Source organism: Myiozetetes cayanensis, unplaced genomic scaffold (assembly GCF_022539395.1).
Source record: "Myiozetetes cayanensis isolate MyiCay16 unplaced genomic scaffold, myiCay2020 scf12, whole genome shotgun sequence".
NCBI lineage: Eukaryota > Metazoa > Chordata > Aves > Passeriformes > Tyrannidae > Myiozetetes > Myiozetetes cayanensis.
The window spans coordinates 12,487,202-12,505,277 of record NW_026086826.1 but is presented as its reverse complement, the minus strand read 5'-3'; the positions used below and the strand labels follow the sequence as shown (position 1 = coordinate 12,505,277).

At 45.7% G+C, this 18,076-nt stretch overlaps 1 protein-coding gene across 7 annotated transcripts in view; it reads right to left on the bottom strand.

Annotated features, from left to right (window-relative positions):
• Positions 1–7,281: 7,281 nt before the first annotated feature.
• The window catches only part of LEPR (leptin receptor), a 31,339-nt gene continuing 20,544 nt past the window's right edge, over positions 7,282–18,076 (bottom strand). For 5 of the 7 annotated variants that reach the window (XM_050307426.1, XM_050307427.1, XM_050307429.1 and 2 more), the window contains 10 exons: positions 17,197–17,396; positions 16,203–16,351; positions 15,798–15,957; positions 15,625–15,707; positions 14,817–15,033; positions 13,903–14,085; positions 13,282–13,377; positions 12,798–12,900; positions 12,093–12,168; positions 7,282–10,479 (listed from right to left, as the gene is read on the bottom strand). In XM_050307426.1, the coding sequence (XP_050163383.1) occupies positions 9,676–10,479; positions 12,093–12,168; positions 12,798–12,900; positions 13,282–13,377; positions 13,903–14,085; positions 14,817–15,033; positions 15,625–15,707; positions 15,798–15,957; positions 16,203–16,351; positions 17,197–17,396 (2,071 nt within the window). In that variant the 3' untranslated portion in view covers positions 7,282–9,675. Of the gene's footprint in view, positions 10,480–12,092; positions 12,220–12,797; positions 12,901–13,281; positions 13,378–13,902; positions 14,086–14,816; positions 15,034–15,624; positions 15,708–15,797; positions 15,958–16,202; positions 16,352–17,196; positions 17,397–18,076 lie in introns of all 7 variants that reach the window. The other 2 variants (XM_050307430.1, XR_007627808.1) reach the window with 2 other exon arrangements.

Genomic DNA, 18,076 nt, shown 5'->3' with positions numbered 1-18,076 from the left:
AAACCTGAGGATGTGGAGTGAGCCAAGAAGTAAATATTAGTAATAACTGTGTCACCAATTATTGCTCCGTGGGAAGTTTACATTCCTTGGGCTTTGCTTTCCCTATTATAAAAAAAATAAAGAAATGCATATGTAGAAGAGGATGGGGGAAAAGTCCAACTTACTAAAATAGGACACTACTGCATTCATTTTATTTTTTTCCTGAGGAGACTGAGAGAAAAAAAATAACCTGGCAGATGTCTGTCGTTTTGCTTAATGCACTGAGATCCTTTGGAGATAAATGTGGTAGGAGAGCTTGTACAGAATAGAATAAATGGCTTCAGTGAGGCCCTGTCAAAACAGTAAAAAGATACATTTCCCATTAAAATAGAAAGGGAGCAAAAGCAAGTGTGCTTGGAATGAGAATGGCCGATTTTAGTCAGAAGGAGGTCCTGGTTCCTGTGGTTCCTGTACCCTCCACCACCCCCCAAACAGGCAGTGCAGCCCCAGAACCTTCACTGATGCCATTTTGTGGTATTTTACAGAGTTTTCTGGGTTTTCTCTTTGTTTGGTGTCCTCCCCCCTCCAAAATCCCTCTTTTCAGAGAGGATCAGGAGATTTCTTGGTGCTGCCAACACCAAACAAAGAGAGCAAGTACCACCACCACCCCCCAGCTTCCCTCTGTGCCTCAGTTCAGCAAACCCAAATGGCTTTGCAATCTTCTCTCCTCTTCCATGAAAGTCTTGGTACCAGAAAAGGGCATTCAGGTGAAAAGTGGTGGGAGGCTGCAGAGTGTTAAGGGACTAATAGGACATGGAAACAGGGAAAGGAAACCTTGGATACTGCAGGAGATCAATGAATTAATTCATTGGGCAGAATTAAGGAATGCTTGTGCTCCCCTCTCTGTCCTTCCACTGCAGCTGAAGTGGCTCAAGAAGCTCATATATATCAAATAGAGGAGAATTAAATTAAAATAGTGTAATTAAATTAATAACAAATGCTGTGAACAGGCAAGGAGATTTACTCTCCTTGATTTCATACCAGAAGTGGAAGAACTGTTGCTTTTGCTTTCAAGAGGGAGAGAAGAGCAGAGGAAGGAGGGATGAGGTGCAGGGCAGGCACTCCAGCCCTCCTTAACTTTCTGGAGCATTATTAGGGACTTATTTGGGAGAAATGCATGGAGCAGCCAGCTGTGCTGGGAAGGATGCACTTCCTACCCCTTCAAAAGTTCATTTGGGAGACTGCTAATAAGGCTGTTCACTCTCACCTCTCCTCAGGATAAGGAAGCTGCTGTGGATTCCCAAATCATGCATGTAAATGGATAAGTACAGCAATCCAGGCAGCCTCCAGACTGGCTTCCCTAACAAAGACCAACCAGCTTTCCCTGGGAAAAGGGACAGCTCAGGAAATCTCTGAAGCTCAATTTAGTAATTTTAATATCTTCTAAAATGCAGTGCAGCTTTTAAATACAGCCACTCCCCTGCAGCCCTAAAGTAATGCCAAGGACAGAATGCAACCACTGGAATTCCTCATTCCTAAACCAGCATGGAGGTGCAGCCTAAGGCAATAATGATAACTAGGTGGATGACTTGTCCTTCTGAAATAAGTTTGGAAACCAGAATATTTTGGTTAAAGACAACTGTGCAGAATCACAGCACTTCTGAGACCTCAGACTCCTGATTTTCTCTGCAGCCTGGGTTCCTAGAGGGAGGAAGGGTATTAGGAGAATCCTTAGCCATGGGTATCATCACAGACATAGCTGGGAAGTGCTGGATGTCCTGAAAAATACCTGCAACAGAGCAGAAAAAATACCACCGGAAAGGTGGATCGGTTTGTGCCCTGCTCTGGAAAAGGTGGATGTTACATTGACTCAGCTCAGAGTTCCACAGCTTTCATGGCAGGCCCAAAAGGGGCCCAGAAAGGATCAGCTGTTGATTTTATTAGGGAAGACAAGATAAGTGGGTTTTTCCAGGCAAAGAATTGAGGAAGGAAAAAGCTTATGTCAATTTGCAGCTTCCCCACAGCCTTGGATCAGTACAAGCACTTCACTCCTCTTCCTCCTCCTCAGCCTCAAGACTGGCAGACACGGAGCTGATTCATTCCCCTGAGCTCTTTGGGAGGATCCCAATCCCTGAGAGGATTGAGGTGGTGCTGGGGGTCCCAGCTGACACTTGCAGAGGGAGCTGCTGGGGAATATTCTCCTGTTGGCAGTGAGGGCTCCCTGGCTGCCAGCCTGGAACTCGAGTGTTGTACCCAACCCAGTTCATAAAACCGTAGGAGGGTCTGTGTCTAGATGTTGATGAATTCTGTGAAAAAACAGCCACTAACAATATTTTCCAGTTCTTGTCTTGTATAACAGCAAAGATCCTGGTATTTTATGAAGGAATCAGCTGAAGTTTCATTAACAAGGTGATCTGAACTCAATCAATACACATAACAGATCCAAAGAATTGAGCCATGACATTAAAGCTTGAATTCTTCGTGGAATAGATTCCTGGAATGGCTCAGACTGTCAGGGATCTTAAAGCTCATCTTGTTCCACCCCCTCCTAATTCAATGTCTATTTCCATATTCAGCTGATGAGGAAAAGAAAATAAAGGACCCACAGTTACAACATTACAGATCATGGAATTATTAAGCTTGGAAAAGCCCTGGGAGACCATCGAGTCCAATTGTTCCCAAGCACTGCCAAAGCCACCATTAAATCGTGTCCCCAAGAGCCACATCCACACAGCTTTTAAATCCCTCCAGGGATGGGGACTCCACCCCTGCCCTGGGCAGCTGTGCCAGGGCTGGACAACACTGGGAAGGAATTTTCCCAGTATCCAACCTGAACCTCCCCTGGTGTGACTTGAGGCAGTTTCCCCCTGTCCCTTGTTCCCTGGGAGCAGAGCCTGACTCCTACCTGGCTCCACCCTCCTGTCAAGGAATTGCAGAGAGCCAGAAGGTCCCCCCTGAGCCTCCTTTTCCCAAGGCTGAGCCCCCCCCAGCTCCTTCAGCCACTCCTGGTGCTCCAGACCCTTCCCCAGCCCCATTACAAGACAAGCAGCAAATAAAACATTTTCTGTACTTTCAGAGTGCATTTCAAAGTCCTGTGGATATTGAAAACAAAAAGAAAGAAACCCAGCAAAGAAACCCAAGGAAGACCCGAAAAGAAACCCAACAGGAAGAGCTGTTGGAAGAAGCCTCTCTGCAGCCATCTCTGCCCCACTCCAGGCCAGAAAGAATTTCCAGGGTATGTGGGAAGGCACCTGGTGCAGAAACAGGGATCAGGGCTGAGCCCCTCACCGGTCCCTCCTGCTCCCAGTGCTGAGGAGTAGGTTGGTCCCCACTGAGGCAGCAGCCCCTCAGCTGGTGTTTTCATGCCCACCCAGCTGGAGCAGAGGGATGACAAGCTGTTCAAGCAAACAGCAGCAGGTCTCTTTTGACATTAGGCAGCCACAAGACTAAATAATCCTTTCAGTGCCAGGCTCTTCCAGCCCAGCTCTTTAATCATCAGCTGAAGCTTGAAATAAGTCTCTGAGTGCTTCCTTCCAGCCTGCACTGGGTCTCCTGCCCACCTGTGCATGTGCCTTGCCAGCTTGGATTTGGGAGAACTAACAGGGACTCTGGTCCTTGGTTTTCCAACCCTGTCCATTCATTGAATTACAGAATCCCAAACTGGTTTGAGTTGGAAAGGACCTTAAAGCTCATCAGTTCCACCCCCGTTCCCTGGGCAGGGACACTTTCCACTAGCCCAGGTCGTTCCTTCTCCTTTGCCAAGTGGCACAGCTGGTGCCATATGGAAATGAGTTCCTCTGCTGAGAAACAGCTTTGTAGAAGTAGCACAAGGCCATTCTGTGCTTGTTACCTGTCCTTAATGCTCCTCTCAGCTTTGAAGGCACAAATGGGTGCTTTTGAAGTAATTTTCAGTGATAGCAAATGAGCTTCATTTGCATCCATAAAGGGCCCATCCAGGACTATGGAAAGAGGGGGCTGCACATCACTGGCATTGAGAAAGGCCAGACAAGACCCTCTAATTAGATCTGAACGGCAGAGGTGGGCACTGTCATGACCTTTACCACACAGAGGCCCCACACAGCCCAGAGACCTCGCTGGCTATGGCTTTCCATCCACGTTCAAAGCCCCCCCAGGATCTCCTTTCCTCCATCTCTCTTCATTTGTTTTTCCATTCATTCCCTCCCAGCAGGACGCTGCATTATTTCAGAAGCCATCAAGACTGATTTTCAGCTCTCCTAGGGAGAGTCTCTCAGTGCCTGGCCTGCTTTGCTGATGACAGCTCTTGCATAAGCAGCTCCTGATGGGTAGTAATTAATTAGAGTCTCACACAGACAATTCCCTTTTCTTTTGTTTGGGATCATTAGTGAACAGAATGGCACCTGCCAAAACCTCCCGGTTTTCCATCCGCAAGGATTCTGCGTCTTTCCAGTTTGGCTCTTCTTGAAAGGCAGCTATTTTTTGGTCCTTTTGGTGTTGCTGGGGCTGGGTGCCAGCACTGCAGAGCTCTGCTGTGAGAGCCACAGCGCTGCCACCACGTCCTTGTCAACTGCAGCATCTGGGCTCTGGGTCAGCACTGAAACCCCCGAGTTTGATTGCGGCACGTTGGAAAAATCTGGATGCACGCCACGGCCTATGGACTTAATTCAAACCTTGATAAAAGTAACTCCTATTGCTTTCCCAGCAGAAGGAGGACTGGAAGAATGGGATCCTTCCTCTTGCAGAAATTCCCACCAGAAACCTGCATTTTAATTATCTTTTCTGCAACAGAGAACACATAATGTGGAACATCCACAGCAAAATCACAGTTTGGGTAATGACTCGAAGGATGTATCACTCACTTCTGTGCTTTAAAATTATGGAATCCTGGGTTGCAAAGGACCTTAAAGGTCATCTAGTTCCAAGTCCTGACATAAAAGCAGTTTTGTGTTATTATCATAAAACTCTGACTAAGGGGGCACACTGAGAGTTAATGGAGAGCAACAGCGAGTGAGTCCCTGTGTCCCAGAGAGATGCAGGGATACCTTGTCAGTGATAGTGGTATTTTACTGCAGTAAAACTAAAATAAAGTGGGATAATAAAAGCAACTGTTTTGTATAGTACCATATTACTTAAATAATATTTGAGTATTATAATATTTGCATATATGTATTCAAATAACTATAAAAACTCCCTCCAGAAGTGCATCATACTGAAGTATTTATTATAGGTAACCTTAGCAGTCTCCAAAAATCAGTACTCCTCCCCCAGCACACCAATTTTTGGGTTAGATTGGGGATTTTTATAGAAGGACACACAAAAGGAGTGTGTCCTGTTCCTGCCTCCCCATCCCCAGCTATCCATTGGCTTCCCAGTTCCAAGCAGGTTCTCCAGGAGCTGATCAGGGTGAGCCCAGCAGTGGGTGATGCAGGGGGGGAGGCAGGTGAAGATTTCAGGCCTTGCCCATGGAGGCCTCATGGAGATGGTGGCTATAAAAAAAATACCTAAAGGGGTAATTTTGTTGCTTCTGTGTTTATTTAGAGACCAAAAATACCCCCACCAGCCTACACCAACACACCTGTGTATCCCTTGGAAAACCCCCCAACTTTCCATGTGTTCACTGCTCACCTCCATTGGTGTCTCTCTCCCCATCCAGTGTCCAGCTGCAAAGCCCAGTTGCATCACAGGATTTTCCTCAGGTGTCCCAAAATAAGTGATCCATTGATCCTTCACACTTCCCAGGGCAGGGGTGGCCATGCCTGGCCTGTCCCCTGGGCTCTGAACTGCCTGCAGGGAAGATTAAGGGTGGGGACATGGGGGGTCCTTCCCCCTGAGCAGGGAAGGGGAGGTTGGGACAACCCATCCCGAGGGACTTTGTGGCTTTTCAGGGCGCTCAAAGGCTTCATGTTGCCATTTCAGTCGCAGATCATCCTGAACTGTGACTGTGGGGAGCAGGAGCTGCTCACAGCGATGCCTCAGCTCTCTCCAAATAACAGGGACACCTTGCAGTGTCTCAGCACAGAAAGATCCTGCTCAAATTCACGTGGGAAATGCCAAGCCCGGAGCAGACTCCAAGCAGTTCGTGCTGTGCCAGCAGCACCAATGGAGGAGGATTCGGGCAGGAAATCTGCTCTTCCATCAGTTACTGCTACACCTGCCCACATGGACACAGCAGGACCAGGTGTGTGAGCACCAAATGAGCCAGATCAGAGAATCCCAGAGTCATTCAGGTTGGAAAAGACCCTTAAGATCATCCAGCCAAGCAAAAGCAGGGACACCTGCCCCTGATCCTCTGAGCTCTCCCTGTGCCCAGCTGCACAGTGTGGGGCACTGCAGGACAACAGGATCTCACACTTCCAGAGCGAGCTGAGAGAAATGTGTATCAGGCAGCAACTCTGGGCTCCTCAGGTCCAGCCCTGCAAAGTGACACTCTAAGGATTTTCCCAAATTAAAAAAAAAACATGTCGATGAGTGAGTTTTCCAGTGGGAAACCCTGGGGCAGGACTGGCTCCCAGACCAGGTGATGGCTCGCTGTGACAGGCAAACACCTGCTCGCCAGTGACAGCCACTGACAGAGGAGACCCCATCAGACCAGGGGTGAAGATGAAGGGCATCAATTGAAACCCACTTTGTCCCCAGCAACCCTGCTCCTCTGATGCAGATCCCAGCATGACCCTCTTCCCTACTTTCTCCCTGTGTCTTGGCAGGGACTTCCCAGGTCTCCTGCCAAGAGAGGCAGCAAGCACTGACTCCTGGCTCTGTTCCACTCCAGTTTCAAGGACAGCTCCTGCTACAAAACTCCTTCCAGCTCCTTCCTCTGTCCCTTAGGCCCCACGGACAGTTGTTTTGAAATGAGTAGGAGCTCCTATTCTGATTACAACAAAAATCACCTTACCTTCCAAAGCCACCTTTGCCCGGGCACTGCACCTTCCCATCTCTGTCCCTACCACGATATTTTGCTCCTGCCTCAAACACGTGTAGTGGCTGCACTGTGGCAGAAGGAGCTGGCTGGAAACACAGAATAAACCCCTGTGACCCACCACAGCACGGGAAGGCCTCAGCTGTGTTACACAAATAAACTGACCTGGAGCTGAGGTGGAAAATAACAAGATAACTTGTCCCAGCTCCTCATTTCCTCTCCCAAAGGTGGCTGCTGTCTGCAGGAGCGGCCGGAGCTGAAGCCGTAACCGGAGCCAGGGCAAGGCAGACGCAGCAGATGGTGGGTTCAGAATATGCAGATTTTGGCTTTATGTGAGAGCAGAGAGAGGTGAAGAGAGGGATCGAATGTCCATTTGATCCGGATGAAAATGCCAGACTGAGAAGCAGTTTCAGGAATTATTTATTGGATAAACTGGTACAGCTGTGACCTCAGCTGTGGGTCGGGACCTGGGTTCACCTGCACGACCAGGAACCTCAGGAAGGGATTCTGTCACTGGGTTCTACAGTAATTACACCGAAAATCTCTTTTTGCTGAAGCAGAAGAGACCAGCTCACATTTGCTGTATTTCCTACCTCCACAGCAGGACTTTTGTAGAGCAGATGAATTTGTTTTCCTAAGGAGCAACACTTGGTCTGGCCATTTGGAAACACCATGGGATGGCAGTGCGAGGACAGGCTGGACTCCCAGAAGTGCTGCCACCACCATCCATCGAGGGAAGACCCTGTGCACTTCTCCTAACACAGCAATTCCTGAGCACAGCTGCAGGCACAGTCCTGCATGACAGGGACAGAAGATTAACTCCTGCATTTTCCCATGTTCCCAGGAAAGCCTTCCCTGGTTCCCTCAGCTGATCTTTCCCATGGTTAATGCTACTCCTGTCCTTACAGAGTTACTGGGTAAGGACTGTGTGCTCTAAAATCAATGTGAGCTTTTCATGTCTTGAGAAAGATGATCTTCACACACAACTAAATTAATTTTCTGGACACTCACCTCCCCATCTTCACACTCCAGGGGATGTTGGATCTGATGGACAAACCACCTGGAGAGGCAGAACCCAACAGCCGAGCCTATTCCCGGGACCTTGGAGTTGTGCCATATCAAGTTCCCATGCCAGCAGGAGGGAATTCCTTCTCTCAGATAAATCCTAAGCCAGCATTCCCCTGGGTGCTCATCACAGCTTTACCCCTGGAATGCTGCAGGAACCTGCAGGTTTGTCCCACAGCCTCCAATCATAGCGACAGCAAGTTTTGGGGTCCCCAACACAAAACATCTTTTAATCCCTTACCACACACAATATTTTTGAAACCAAAACATCAGATCTGTATCACAGTCAACATCAGAAATGAAGCAGCCCACAAGAGCCAGGTCAGCAGCTTGTCCAAAAAAACAGCAGTTGGGTTTTGTGTGAAGCTGGGCTTAAATTCACACTTGCTTTGGTTTTCACTGTTGTTGCTTGGTTTTGCCTCTGTTAAGTTTTACAGAGATTTAGCTTTGGAATACACAATAAATTCATCCTTCTTAGCTCCTCAAAATAGTTCTCTGAAAAGGCACATGTACAAAAATATTTACCAACTATGAAGTAAAAAAACACCCAGATTTGGCTTGCAAATAGGTGTGGGCTTTTTTACCTGTCTATCCCAGAAAATACAGCCAGGATGCAAGACCTGATTTCCCTCCCACCTGGAGCTTTCCCACTGAGTGGAGTAGGGCCATGGAGGCAAACTGACTTCTCCAAGTCTATACAGACAGGTTAGCTCACACAAGATCAAAAATACAGGTTCCTTGGATCAAATTCCTGTCTTTTCCACTGCAGACTCTTAGGAAAGCAGTCAGGAGGGATGTCGGTTTTATGGTAGTACCATTTGTACTGGAATCTTGTGTTCAACAACAAAAGTGTGGATGTTTAACTTCCAAACATCAGTTTATCCAGGTAACACCCACAATTAATGGAAACTCAAGAATTTTTATTCTCTTCCTCTTCTTGAGGCTTCCCTGAGCCTTTCACTGCTTGACCCCTTCCGTCCAAACACATCCAGCTCAACTCAGCCCGTAGCATTCAGTGTCACAAATCATTCCCAGTGAAATGACACATTCAAGCTCTCCCCCCCACAAACCACCTCCTATATAAATATTTCAGTCTACATATCAGGTCACTCCTTGCTCCCTCATCCTCAGGCTCCCCAGGTGAACCCTAAAACCAGAACATGCTCTTTGAATGCAGTTTGAGGAGACACTTCACTCCTGAACAGAGAGAAGATGTGTGTGTGGGTCTGTGCTGCCAACACACGTGCTCTTCCCAGGGGAAAACTGTTGGACAACAAGAAATGGAGGGAAGCCCAAGGCTACAGAACCGGATGGAACCCACACCAGGACAAAGGGACAGTCAGTGACTGCACAAGAAAGGCACTGGGTTCATTTGGTGGATGGTGTTGAATCCTTCTGAACCCCTGGTGGGTGTATGAGAGTTTCCCAAAGCCTCTCACTCCACTGTCTACAGCACCCAATCCGATTTCAAGTCCAATTCTTCACTGGAGTTCTCAGACCTAACACCTCTAACAGGCACCACCAATAGGTAACCTGGTACCTGAAGTAACTTGGACAATCAGATCTCTAAGGAAAGGCCTCACATTTGAAAATTAGCTCAAGGGATGGAATTTTATCCTCCTAAAATCCTGGCACTTAAACACAGAACCCAGCTCCAAGAGAGCTCCTGGAGGGAGTCAGGAGAGGGAAAAACAGGGGAATGCATCAACACCTAAAAAACCACCAGGAGTCTCAAATTATGGTGCGATGACAGCAGAGTTTTTCTCTGTGGCCTCCTTTCCCTTGGCAGCAGCCATCCCAAACTGTGGCACATATGGCACCAGGGCTTTGGGCTTGAGGCTACTTTGGACAAACCCACGGACATCCGTCGGTGTGTGCTGGAGATCCCCCGTGTCTGTGAGCAGATCCCTTGCATGGAACTGACACAGCACCCCAGAACTTTCTGTTAGAAAAATATCATTTTCTCTTTTTTCCAATGGAGTTATCCCAAGGTAACACAGGCTCCGCTCAGGACTGTCCATGAAAGCATCGTCGTGGTCGGAAGGCTCTGAAAACCCCTCTGAAGAGATAAGGGAGAGGGTCTTGCTGGGCTGCCTGCCAGGTGAGCCAGGGAACACCAGAAACACCCCACTTCCCACCTCCCAAGTGCTACCGGAGAAGGCACCTGAAACTGTGGAATCTTCTGCTAAGAAGCGCCGATCAAAACAACTGCTTGGACTCATTTTCCGCTCGCAAAGCCCATCGGATCGGGAGTTGCCGATGACAGTCGCGTATTTGAGGTCGATTCCTCCACATCCCTGCTCCTCCTGGGAGCTCTGGGAGGAACTGCTGCTGTTGAAGTGGCTGCTCGAGCAAGCAGAGTCACGTTCAGAGTCTTGGGCGTTTGGAAACATGGAAGCAATTCCTAAAAAATCTTGTGTGTCTTCTTTTTCTGGAGCTTTGGTGACACTGATGTCTTCCAGCACTATCTCTGCATCCAGGAGAGGCTCAAATGATGTGGCTTCGGGGTGCTTGGTAAAAAGATGCTCAAAAGTTTCAGGCTGGAAGAAAAGAGATATTTTAATGCTCATCTCTTGCTTAAAAGCTTTACTGCAGTAGCAAGATACTGGTTTTATGGATCACAGAACCAAACACCCGAGTGCATTCCCAGGGCACTCTCAGGACCTTGGAGTTTTGCCACATCAAGTTTCCACATTGTTTTTCAAGAGTATATAGTTGAAAATCCTCTATAATGTATTTCCTCAATAGATTTAATCATTTATGTGTCAGCTGAAGTAACTTTCCCTGCTAGGATTGTATTATACAGGGTCAAATTCAGCCTGTCTGCCTTTCTGGAACATCTCCATCTAAGCAGCAGGTCTATGTTCTGGGTGAAGAGAAACACCTTTTCTTGGGAGAAATATAGGATTTATTACTACCTAATATAGGTGTGTGTAAAATATGCAGCAGGATGAACTGACAGCAACACCAGCACTCGGAGAGCTACAAAGGAAAACTCATTTGAAAAACAAGTACTTCCTAATGAATTCAGGACAAAACAGACTAAACCCAGGTTTTATGTAATCAACAAACCATGCTTTACAGCAGGGAAGCTGCCAAAACAATGAGGAACTGGTCAAAATACTCAGAGGAGTGTGGAATTATAGCAAAGAGTGTACAACTCGTGCATCTTGGCCTTCTGCTCCCTCCAAACTTGCTATCGGTGTTGCCTCGGCCCTCGCGTGACAGGACCGATTTCTGGGTGACTTCAGCACTAGTCCCACATAAGTTCATCACCAAAATTAACAGGAAGCTTTTGAACAACCAAAAAACCTTGTCTCCCCCTCATACACCTGCTCTCCTAAGGTAGGTGGTTTATCCTGAACACAGGTGTTTATATCCCTGCCCTCATCCCAGCCCCCGGAATCTGCTCTCTGGGCACCACAGCAAACACAGATAGAGTTGCCCACAGGGATTAAACCCATCCCATCCAAGGACCAGGGGTTTTGTGTGGCAAAGGCCACCATCTGTCAGCTCTGACGCATCACTCATTAAAGCCTGTCAGACATTTATCAAATACAATGCATAATCCAGTGTCCTGGGAAATGGAATCCTCTGGAGGATCAGCCAGGACACAGCTGGATTTCCACAGGAGATGCATGTATGGCATGAGCTAGGCACAAACTGCATTAAACAACAGGCAAGGAGCTCCATAAAACTCAGGAGAAAAGCCAGTCTCAGGTCACCAGCTCCCAGACTTTGCTGACCAGATGGAACTAGATCCAAACCCACAGGGAATCTCAAGCACGGCCCTTAGATGCTCTTTTGCAATTACCAGACCTAAATCTGGATTACTGTCTCAGTGATGATACCCTGGGAAAAGGAGAAGCTTTGCTGGTGCAAACTAAGGTGCATAAACCTTCCACCCTCGGGATTCTACAACTGATTCACTAATTGCTCTAAAATTTAAACATTCAAAAGAGGTCGTGCGGTCTGGTCCTGGCACTTTTCCAGCTCTTAGCTCTCCGTATTGCTGACTCCAGAGGCTTTGAGTTCTTCCTTCAGAAGAAGTTAAGCAGGGTCTAGGTCAATCCACAGGTAGAGCCCAGTCCTGAACTCACAGCAGCCAGAACCCCTGGGCTGGGGGCAGCAGCATCTCCAGGGAAATACACACCTGCTGAAAATTAACTCCTTGTGCCCACGAGCAATTCTTGGGGTTCGGAACATCCTCCCAAAGCAGCTTCTTCATTCTGAAATGTCAGGTAAATGCTGGAGTTGGTACTGTTGTCATAGGGGCTGTACTGTACAGAGAAGGAATCTGTGCAATTTTATTTATCCAGAGCACTACGACCATGAAACATTCATGTTAGATATTATAGGTGGCTGAAATTTAATGCAAACTATAAAGAAATAAAGAAGTGACATACCAGCTGGCAGTTCTGTAAATTATCAAAGGTACAGACAGTCTGTGCTGGATGACCCCAACCCACCAATGCCTGAAGGGGCTTCAAGAGATGTGGAGAGAGACTTTGGACAAGGGTCTGGAGGGACAGGACAAGGGGAATGGCTTCCCACTGCAAGAGGGCAGGGATAGTTGGGATGTTGGGAAGGAATTCTTGGCTGGTGAGGCCCTGGCACAGGTTGCCCAGAGAAGCTGTGGCTGCCCCATCCCTGGAAGTGGCCGAGGCCAGGTCAGACAAGGCTTGGAACAACCTGGGATAGTGGAAGGTGTCTCTGCCCATGGCAGGGGGTGGAACTGGAAGAGCTTTAAGGTCCCTCCCAATCCAAACCAGTCTGGAATTCTGTGAAACCAGTCCAGCAGACTGGGACCAGTGAAGCTGCACCACCTGGGACTTTTCGATGACAACAAAAAACGTACCTTTGGTGTGAAACCAGCAACACTCCCAGCAACAAAACTGAGGCTGAAATAACTATTGGCAGAACCACGGAGAGGCTGCCATTATTCTCATTTTCAAATCCACCTGGAAATAAAGGAGTTCAGATATTAATGCAGAAAAATAATTTGTCTGCAAACAGTTTCCAACAGGGAAATAACACACAGCAGAAACAACTGCTTAAATGGGAAAAAGCCTCAATAAACAGTGTCATTGCAAATCAACAAACCTTTCCCTTGAGAATAAATAGACAAAAATGAAGGAATTATTTTAAATAGGAATTTAGTCTCTCACTGAACTAATTCTACAGAGTTTTCAAATCAAAACTACTGAAGTCTGTTTGTAGTTACATTACAATTGCTTCATTACTAACATTTTTTTCTGGTAAGACAGAGACTTTTGCATTTAAAGGTCACTTTTACAAGCTCCTATTTCATAAAAGACACAGAGAAAGATCCTGTCAGTCACCTTTGCTAAATTGATCCGTTGCTCTGGCTCTGCCAACTCCTCCAGCAAACACAGGGTACAGACTGAACTGGTACTTCTCAATCAGAATAAAGTAATCTGGAAGGAGGAAATCAGCCTTTTGAATCCAAAATATTATCCAACTTTTAGACAATTCCCTCCACAGAGGCTCTGGTCACAGATCAGAGTTCAGATCAACCCAGAGAAGGCAATAAGGAAAATCATCCTTTATAGATCCCTACTTTAATATCACAAGATTAAAACTATTAATCCATCCTGGATAATCCAGCATTATTCTGTCATGGAATTAACACTTTCATGGTGCTACTGTAAAAACTCCTAAGTTTAAAGCCAAAATGCAAATGAAAAGCACATACTAAATTAATTAGTTGCTGTACTCAATATTCCAGAACTAATTTTATTGTATTGCCACAAAGTGAACACACTCCTGAGCCTCACTCTGTTAATCTGATTATTAAAACAGTCAATCCTCTAATGATCATCAAAAATCAGTCTGTTAGTTCTTACCATGAAAGACATTAGAAATAAAGAGGGAGTAAAATAGGGCTCCAAAATCTCAGTAAAATGACATATTATGTGTTATATTTTCAAGTGCACACTCACCATAAATGTAATATTTACTCATATTTGGAGGAACTCGCACCCATTTCGTCTCCTCTTCTTTGTTAAGGTTCTTCCACTCAATAACAAAGGATGTTATCACATAGATTTGGGGTGAGAGAGTCCAGACCACGACGACACAGGTGCTGTTCACGGGGTAAGCGCTCAGCGACCGCACGGCGTCCACTGAGGGAACAGGGGAACAGCCACCATCAGCATCCATTAACTACACAGCACTGCTAAATTTCAGCACTTTAACACTTGCTTCACTATCTCCTACCTGATCTTCAGTTCACATCAGCAGAGATGTTTCTCTCTAAGCTCAGTTTACACCAACCAGTCCCAAAGATTAAACAGATCAAGTTTCTTACAGACATCAAATATCCCGTTTCTCACGTGCAACTACTTATTTATCTTTAACCAAACAATCATCAGCAAATACTGAACTGCCAGGAATAAACACAGCAGAGAGCAGCCAAATCCATGAATTGCTGCTCAGGAAGTCAAGCCAAACCTCTGAGAACTCTGCACCCTGCCAGCCTGTCAGGTGAGCAGCCAGAAACCCAACCACACTTCATTTTGGAAACAACAAAACATTCCCCAGCAGGAATGTTGGGTGTTCCCAAGACAAAGTAGATGAAAAATTAGTTCTACAGTAGGATTTAATTTTTCTTCGTTTAATTACTTTATATGCTGTTAGAAGGGAAGTCAGCCCCATAACAGAGAACTTTTTTCCCAACCCAAAGATCACAAGGATTTTCATACAGTGGAAATTTCAGGTTTCAAATAGTTTTCTTGGTGCTGAATGTATCACCATAAAACATTTCTTATTCTGACAGAGGGAATTTTATTATAAAGAAAGAGCATCACAAGGGTTCCTTGTGATTCCCAAAATGGCTGCTCATCATTGTTCTTACCTTTGCTCATTTGCTGTGAGAGGGTTAAATTAAAATTAACTGAAGAAACTCCAATGGAATTCATGGCTAAAACTGTGATGGTGTGAGTGTGCTCCGTCCATGGAAAAGACCAAGTGGTGCCATGATCAACATATTCCACCCAGGAGGTGTTCCCTGATGTCTGGTGCTTTATGATGTATCGGCTCACGCTGCACAACGAGTGGTTCTTCATCAGTGGCTGTGGCAAACACGGGCATTAAGTCATGTCCCTGGCTCTGATTTCCAAAGCAAATGTTATTTGGGCAGCTACAATTTTAAGAAAATATGACCCAATATATATATATATATATTCTGTAGCCTAGCTCCAGTCCTTCTAGCCAAGGCACTGGAGTCCATATAAAGACTTAATTCCTTCTGTGCCTCTCTGAGAGCTGACACTTATTCCCTCTCTTCCCAGAAGAAGCAAAGACAAACTTTTAGATTCCTACAGTAATTCACTGTTTCACACATTTTTCAGGGTTCAAAACCCAGAGCAGCCAACTGCATACAACATGGGCAAACAGGAGTGAGCAGGCACTGAGGGACTTTTTCCTCTGTCCTGCATCAGCCTTCAAAAGCCAAGAAGGAAAAATCATCTCCAACAACATATCAGTATTACAAGCAGTATTCACCAGGATCATACAACCATTATTCACCAGATTCCAAGTCCCATAAGCAGTGACTGCCTGAGTTTGGCTCACAGGGAAGCATGTGCTTGTCAGACTCCCTTTTTGGCACTTCTTCCCATTGTTTGGAACAAAATAAAAGACTAAAATGTGGCTGCTCTCACCTTCCACACGAGCGTAACGTTCTTCTGCCTCCTTGCTGGATCTTCGGTAACGATTCTCCAAAATTCAGGGCCTTGCAAGGGAGCTGCAAAATGACAGTTTGGAAGAACAGTGTCACTCCTCAGTCTGGAAAACACCAGCACAGATCTCAAAGTGCCCCTGAAAGGACCCAGACCTCTGATGTCCTGCACAAGTGTTTGGGCTGATCCGCTCCAGTCGCTCCAGTAGCCGGCTCCGTCCAGCTCCCTGCACCGCACCTGGACAACGTACTCCACACACAGCTGCTCAACTTCGATCACAGCTGAGCTGCTTGGGGGGTTTGAGACTTCACAGAGCTGTGACACAAAGTTAAAAAAATGTAAAATAGAGCAAAAGGCTGTTTAGGCAGCTCTTGGAGTCAAAACTCCTGAAAATTAATCCAAAGAGAAAGTGGGATAAGCAGTAATATTCCTTTGCTAGATACTGCAAATGCTTATGCCTGTGATTTCTTCCATGCCATACATTCCATAAAAACCAGTTACACACTAAATGACAACACTGCAGTGATTCCTGCTCCAATTCGGACTAGAAAAGACAGTACCTCCCATGGAATCTCTTCCCTGTTCACTGCATACCGGATCTGGAATTTCAGATCACTGTTTGTAAACACAGGGTTTGTCCAGCTCACGTTCAGCAGCCCCACATTCCTGGTGAGTTCTGCTCTGATATTGGAAGGGGGAAGCGGCTTCACTGGAAAATTGGAAGAGAAAAAAATCAACTGTAATATCTGCACTGACATTTCTCATTAAATCCAATCATGATGGATTACTTTTTCCTCATCCTGGGGGTAGCAGGTAACATGTTGTGGCCTCTGCAATTCCAAGGAAAGCAGGACTGTGCTGCAAACACATAATCCATGGGCATGTTTCCTTGTGTTTCATTTTAATTTCAGGCACAACAGGTTATTTTGGTGCTGGCATTTGGTACCTGCCCTGGGACAAACAGCTAAAGATGTTCACATTTGTGTCCAAAAAATATCCATTGAACGCTCTGAGTCACAGAACAGATTTATAAAGTGTGATATGTACATTTTTGAGTTTTTGAAAACACTCAAGCACTGCTCCTGCCTCTTGATTTATACAAATTTAAGTGCTGTGTGTGTCACAAAAGAAAGTTTGCATAGGCATGAATGAGCATGAACAGTCCCCATGATTTTAAATTAATATATAACTGCGTAAATAATACATACTGTGCTCCACTTATCAAAATAAAAACTAATTGAAGACATATTAGGCATGAAAAGTTAGATAAACCAAAAATTACCCAATTAAAATCAAGCTGCCTTTTTCAATATAACATTTGGGTTTTGTGTAGGGAAAATAAACATGCATGAACAGGATATTTAATTTTACAGGTATTAGGTGCAGTTACAATCTGCTCCTGTGCCAAGCAAAATGTATGGAAATAACATGTAATCCAAAGCAATATCAAATTTTTTATGTTCTTTAAGTTATTTTAAATGCTGTGGAAAACTTTAACTACACCATCTAAGAACTGAAACCCAAAGTCAGAGGTGTGCATGAACCTCAACCTACCCACATCTGCTGGAATGACACAGGCTGGGGAGGATTCAAGTGTTCCTAGGAAGTGCTTGAACTCTATCCACAGGGTATATCCAGATAAAAGGAAAATAGGCTGAAATGTGCACTCGTAGGAATGATTCTTCTGCAAATGGCATTCTTTCACCTCTGATTCTGGAGATGGGCTTGGAAAGTCAGAACAATAAATTTGGCTCCTTAAAAGAGAAAAAAACCCACATTCAGTTGATACATTGCAATTCTAAGCTGCTCGTGGCAGCAACAAAATAGAAGTCTGGAGGTAATTAAAACAAATAGTGTCACTGGAACCATCCTGGGGGGTTTGATGATTATTTGGGCAGATCTTGAACTTGAATCTGCACTAAATGGCTAAACAGCACTGCAGTGTCACTCCTCAAAGCTTTGGCTCTTTGCCTGGAAAAAGCAGGACACGAAGGCTCTCCCCGGTGCAAAATGTTTTAATAGAAGACTAATGACAAGAAGAAACAGGTACAGCAAGAGCAGCTCCATAAACTCATCAATCATGTGATTTGAGGTGTTAGCAATAAACACAGCAAGGCAGATCCCCTGCCAAGAATTCATTCCAGTCAGAATGACTTCCAAAATACCAACTGGAAATCAGGGGAAAGCTGCCACACAGACCAATCAGGCATGTACAGTGAGGTCTCCAGGAGATGGAAATCCAATAAAATATCAGTTCTGGAGGCTGCTTTTAAAATAGTGTTATCACATCTGGCAACAGAATAGAGGAGACTGGCTTCTGGATAAAATGGCCCTGGATAACTTGTTGGAAATGGAAAGTTTTCAAATTTCTCCTAAGCTTGTGCACAGCTCAGACTTCTGGTGAGAGGGGCCAGAGAGGGTATTAGTTACTCAA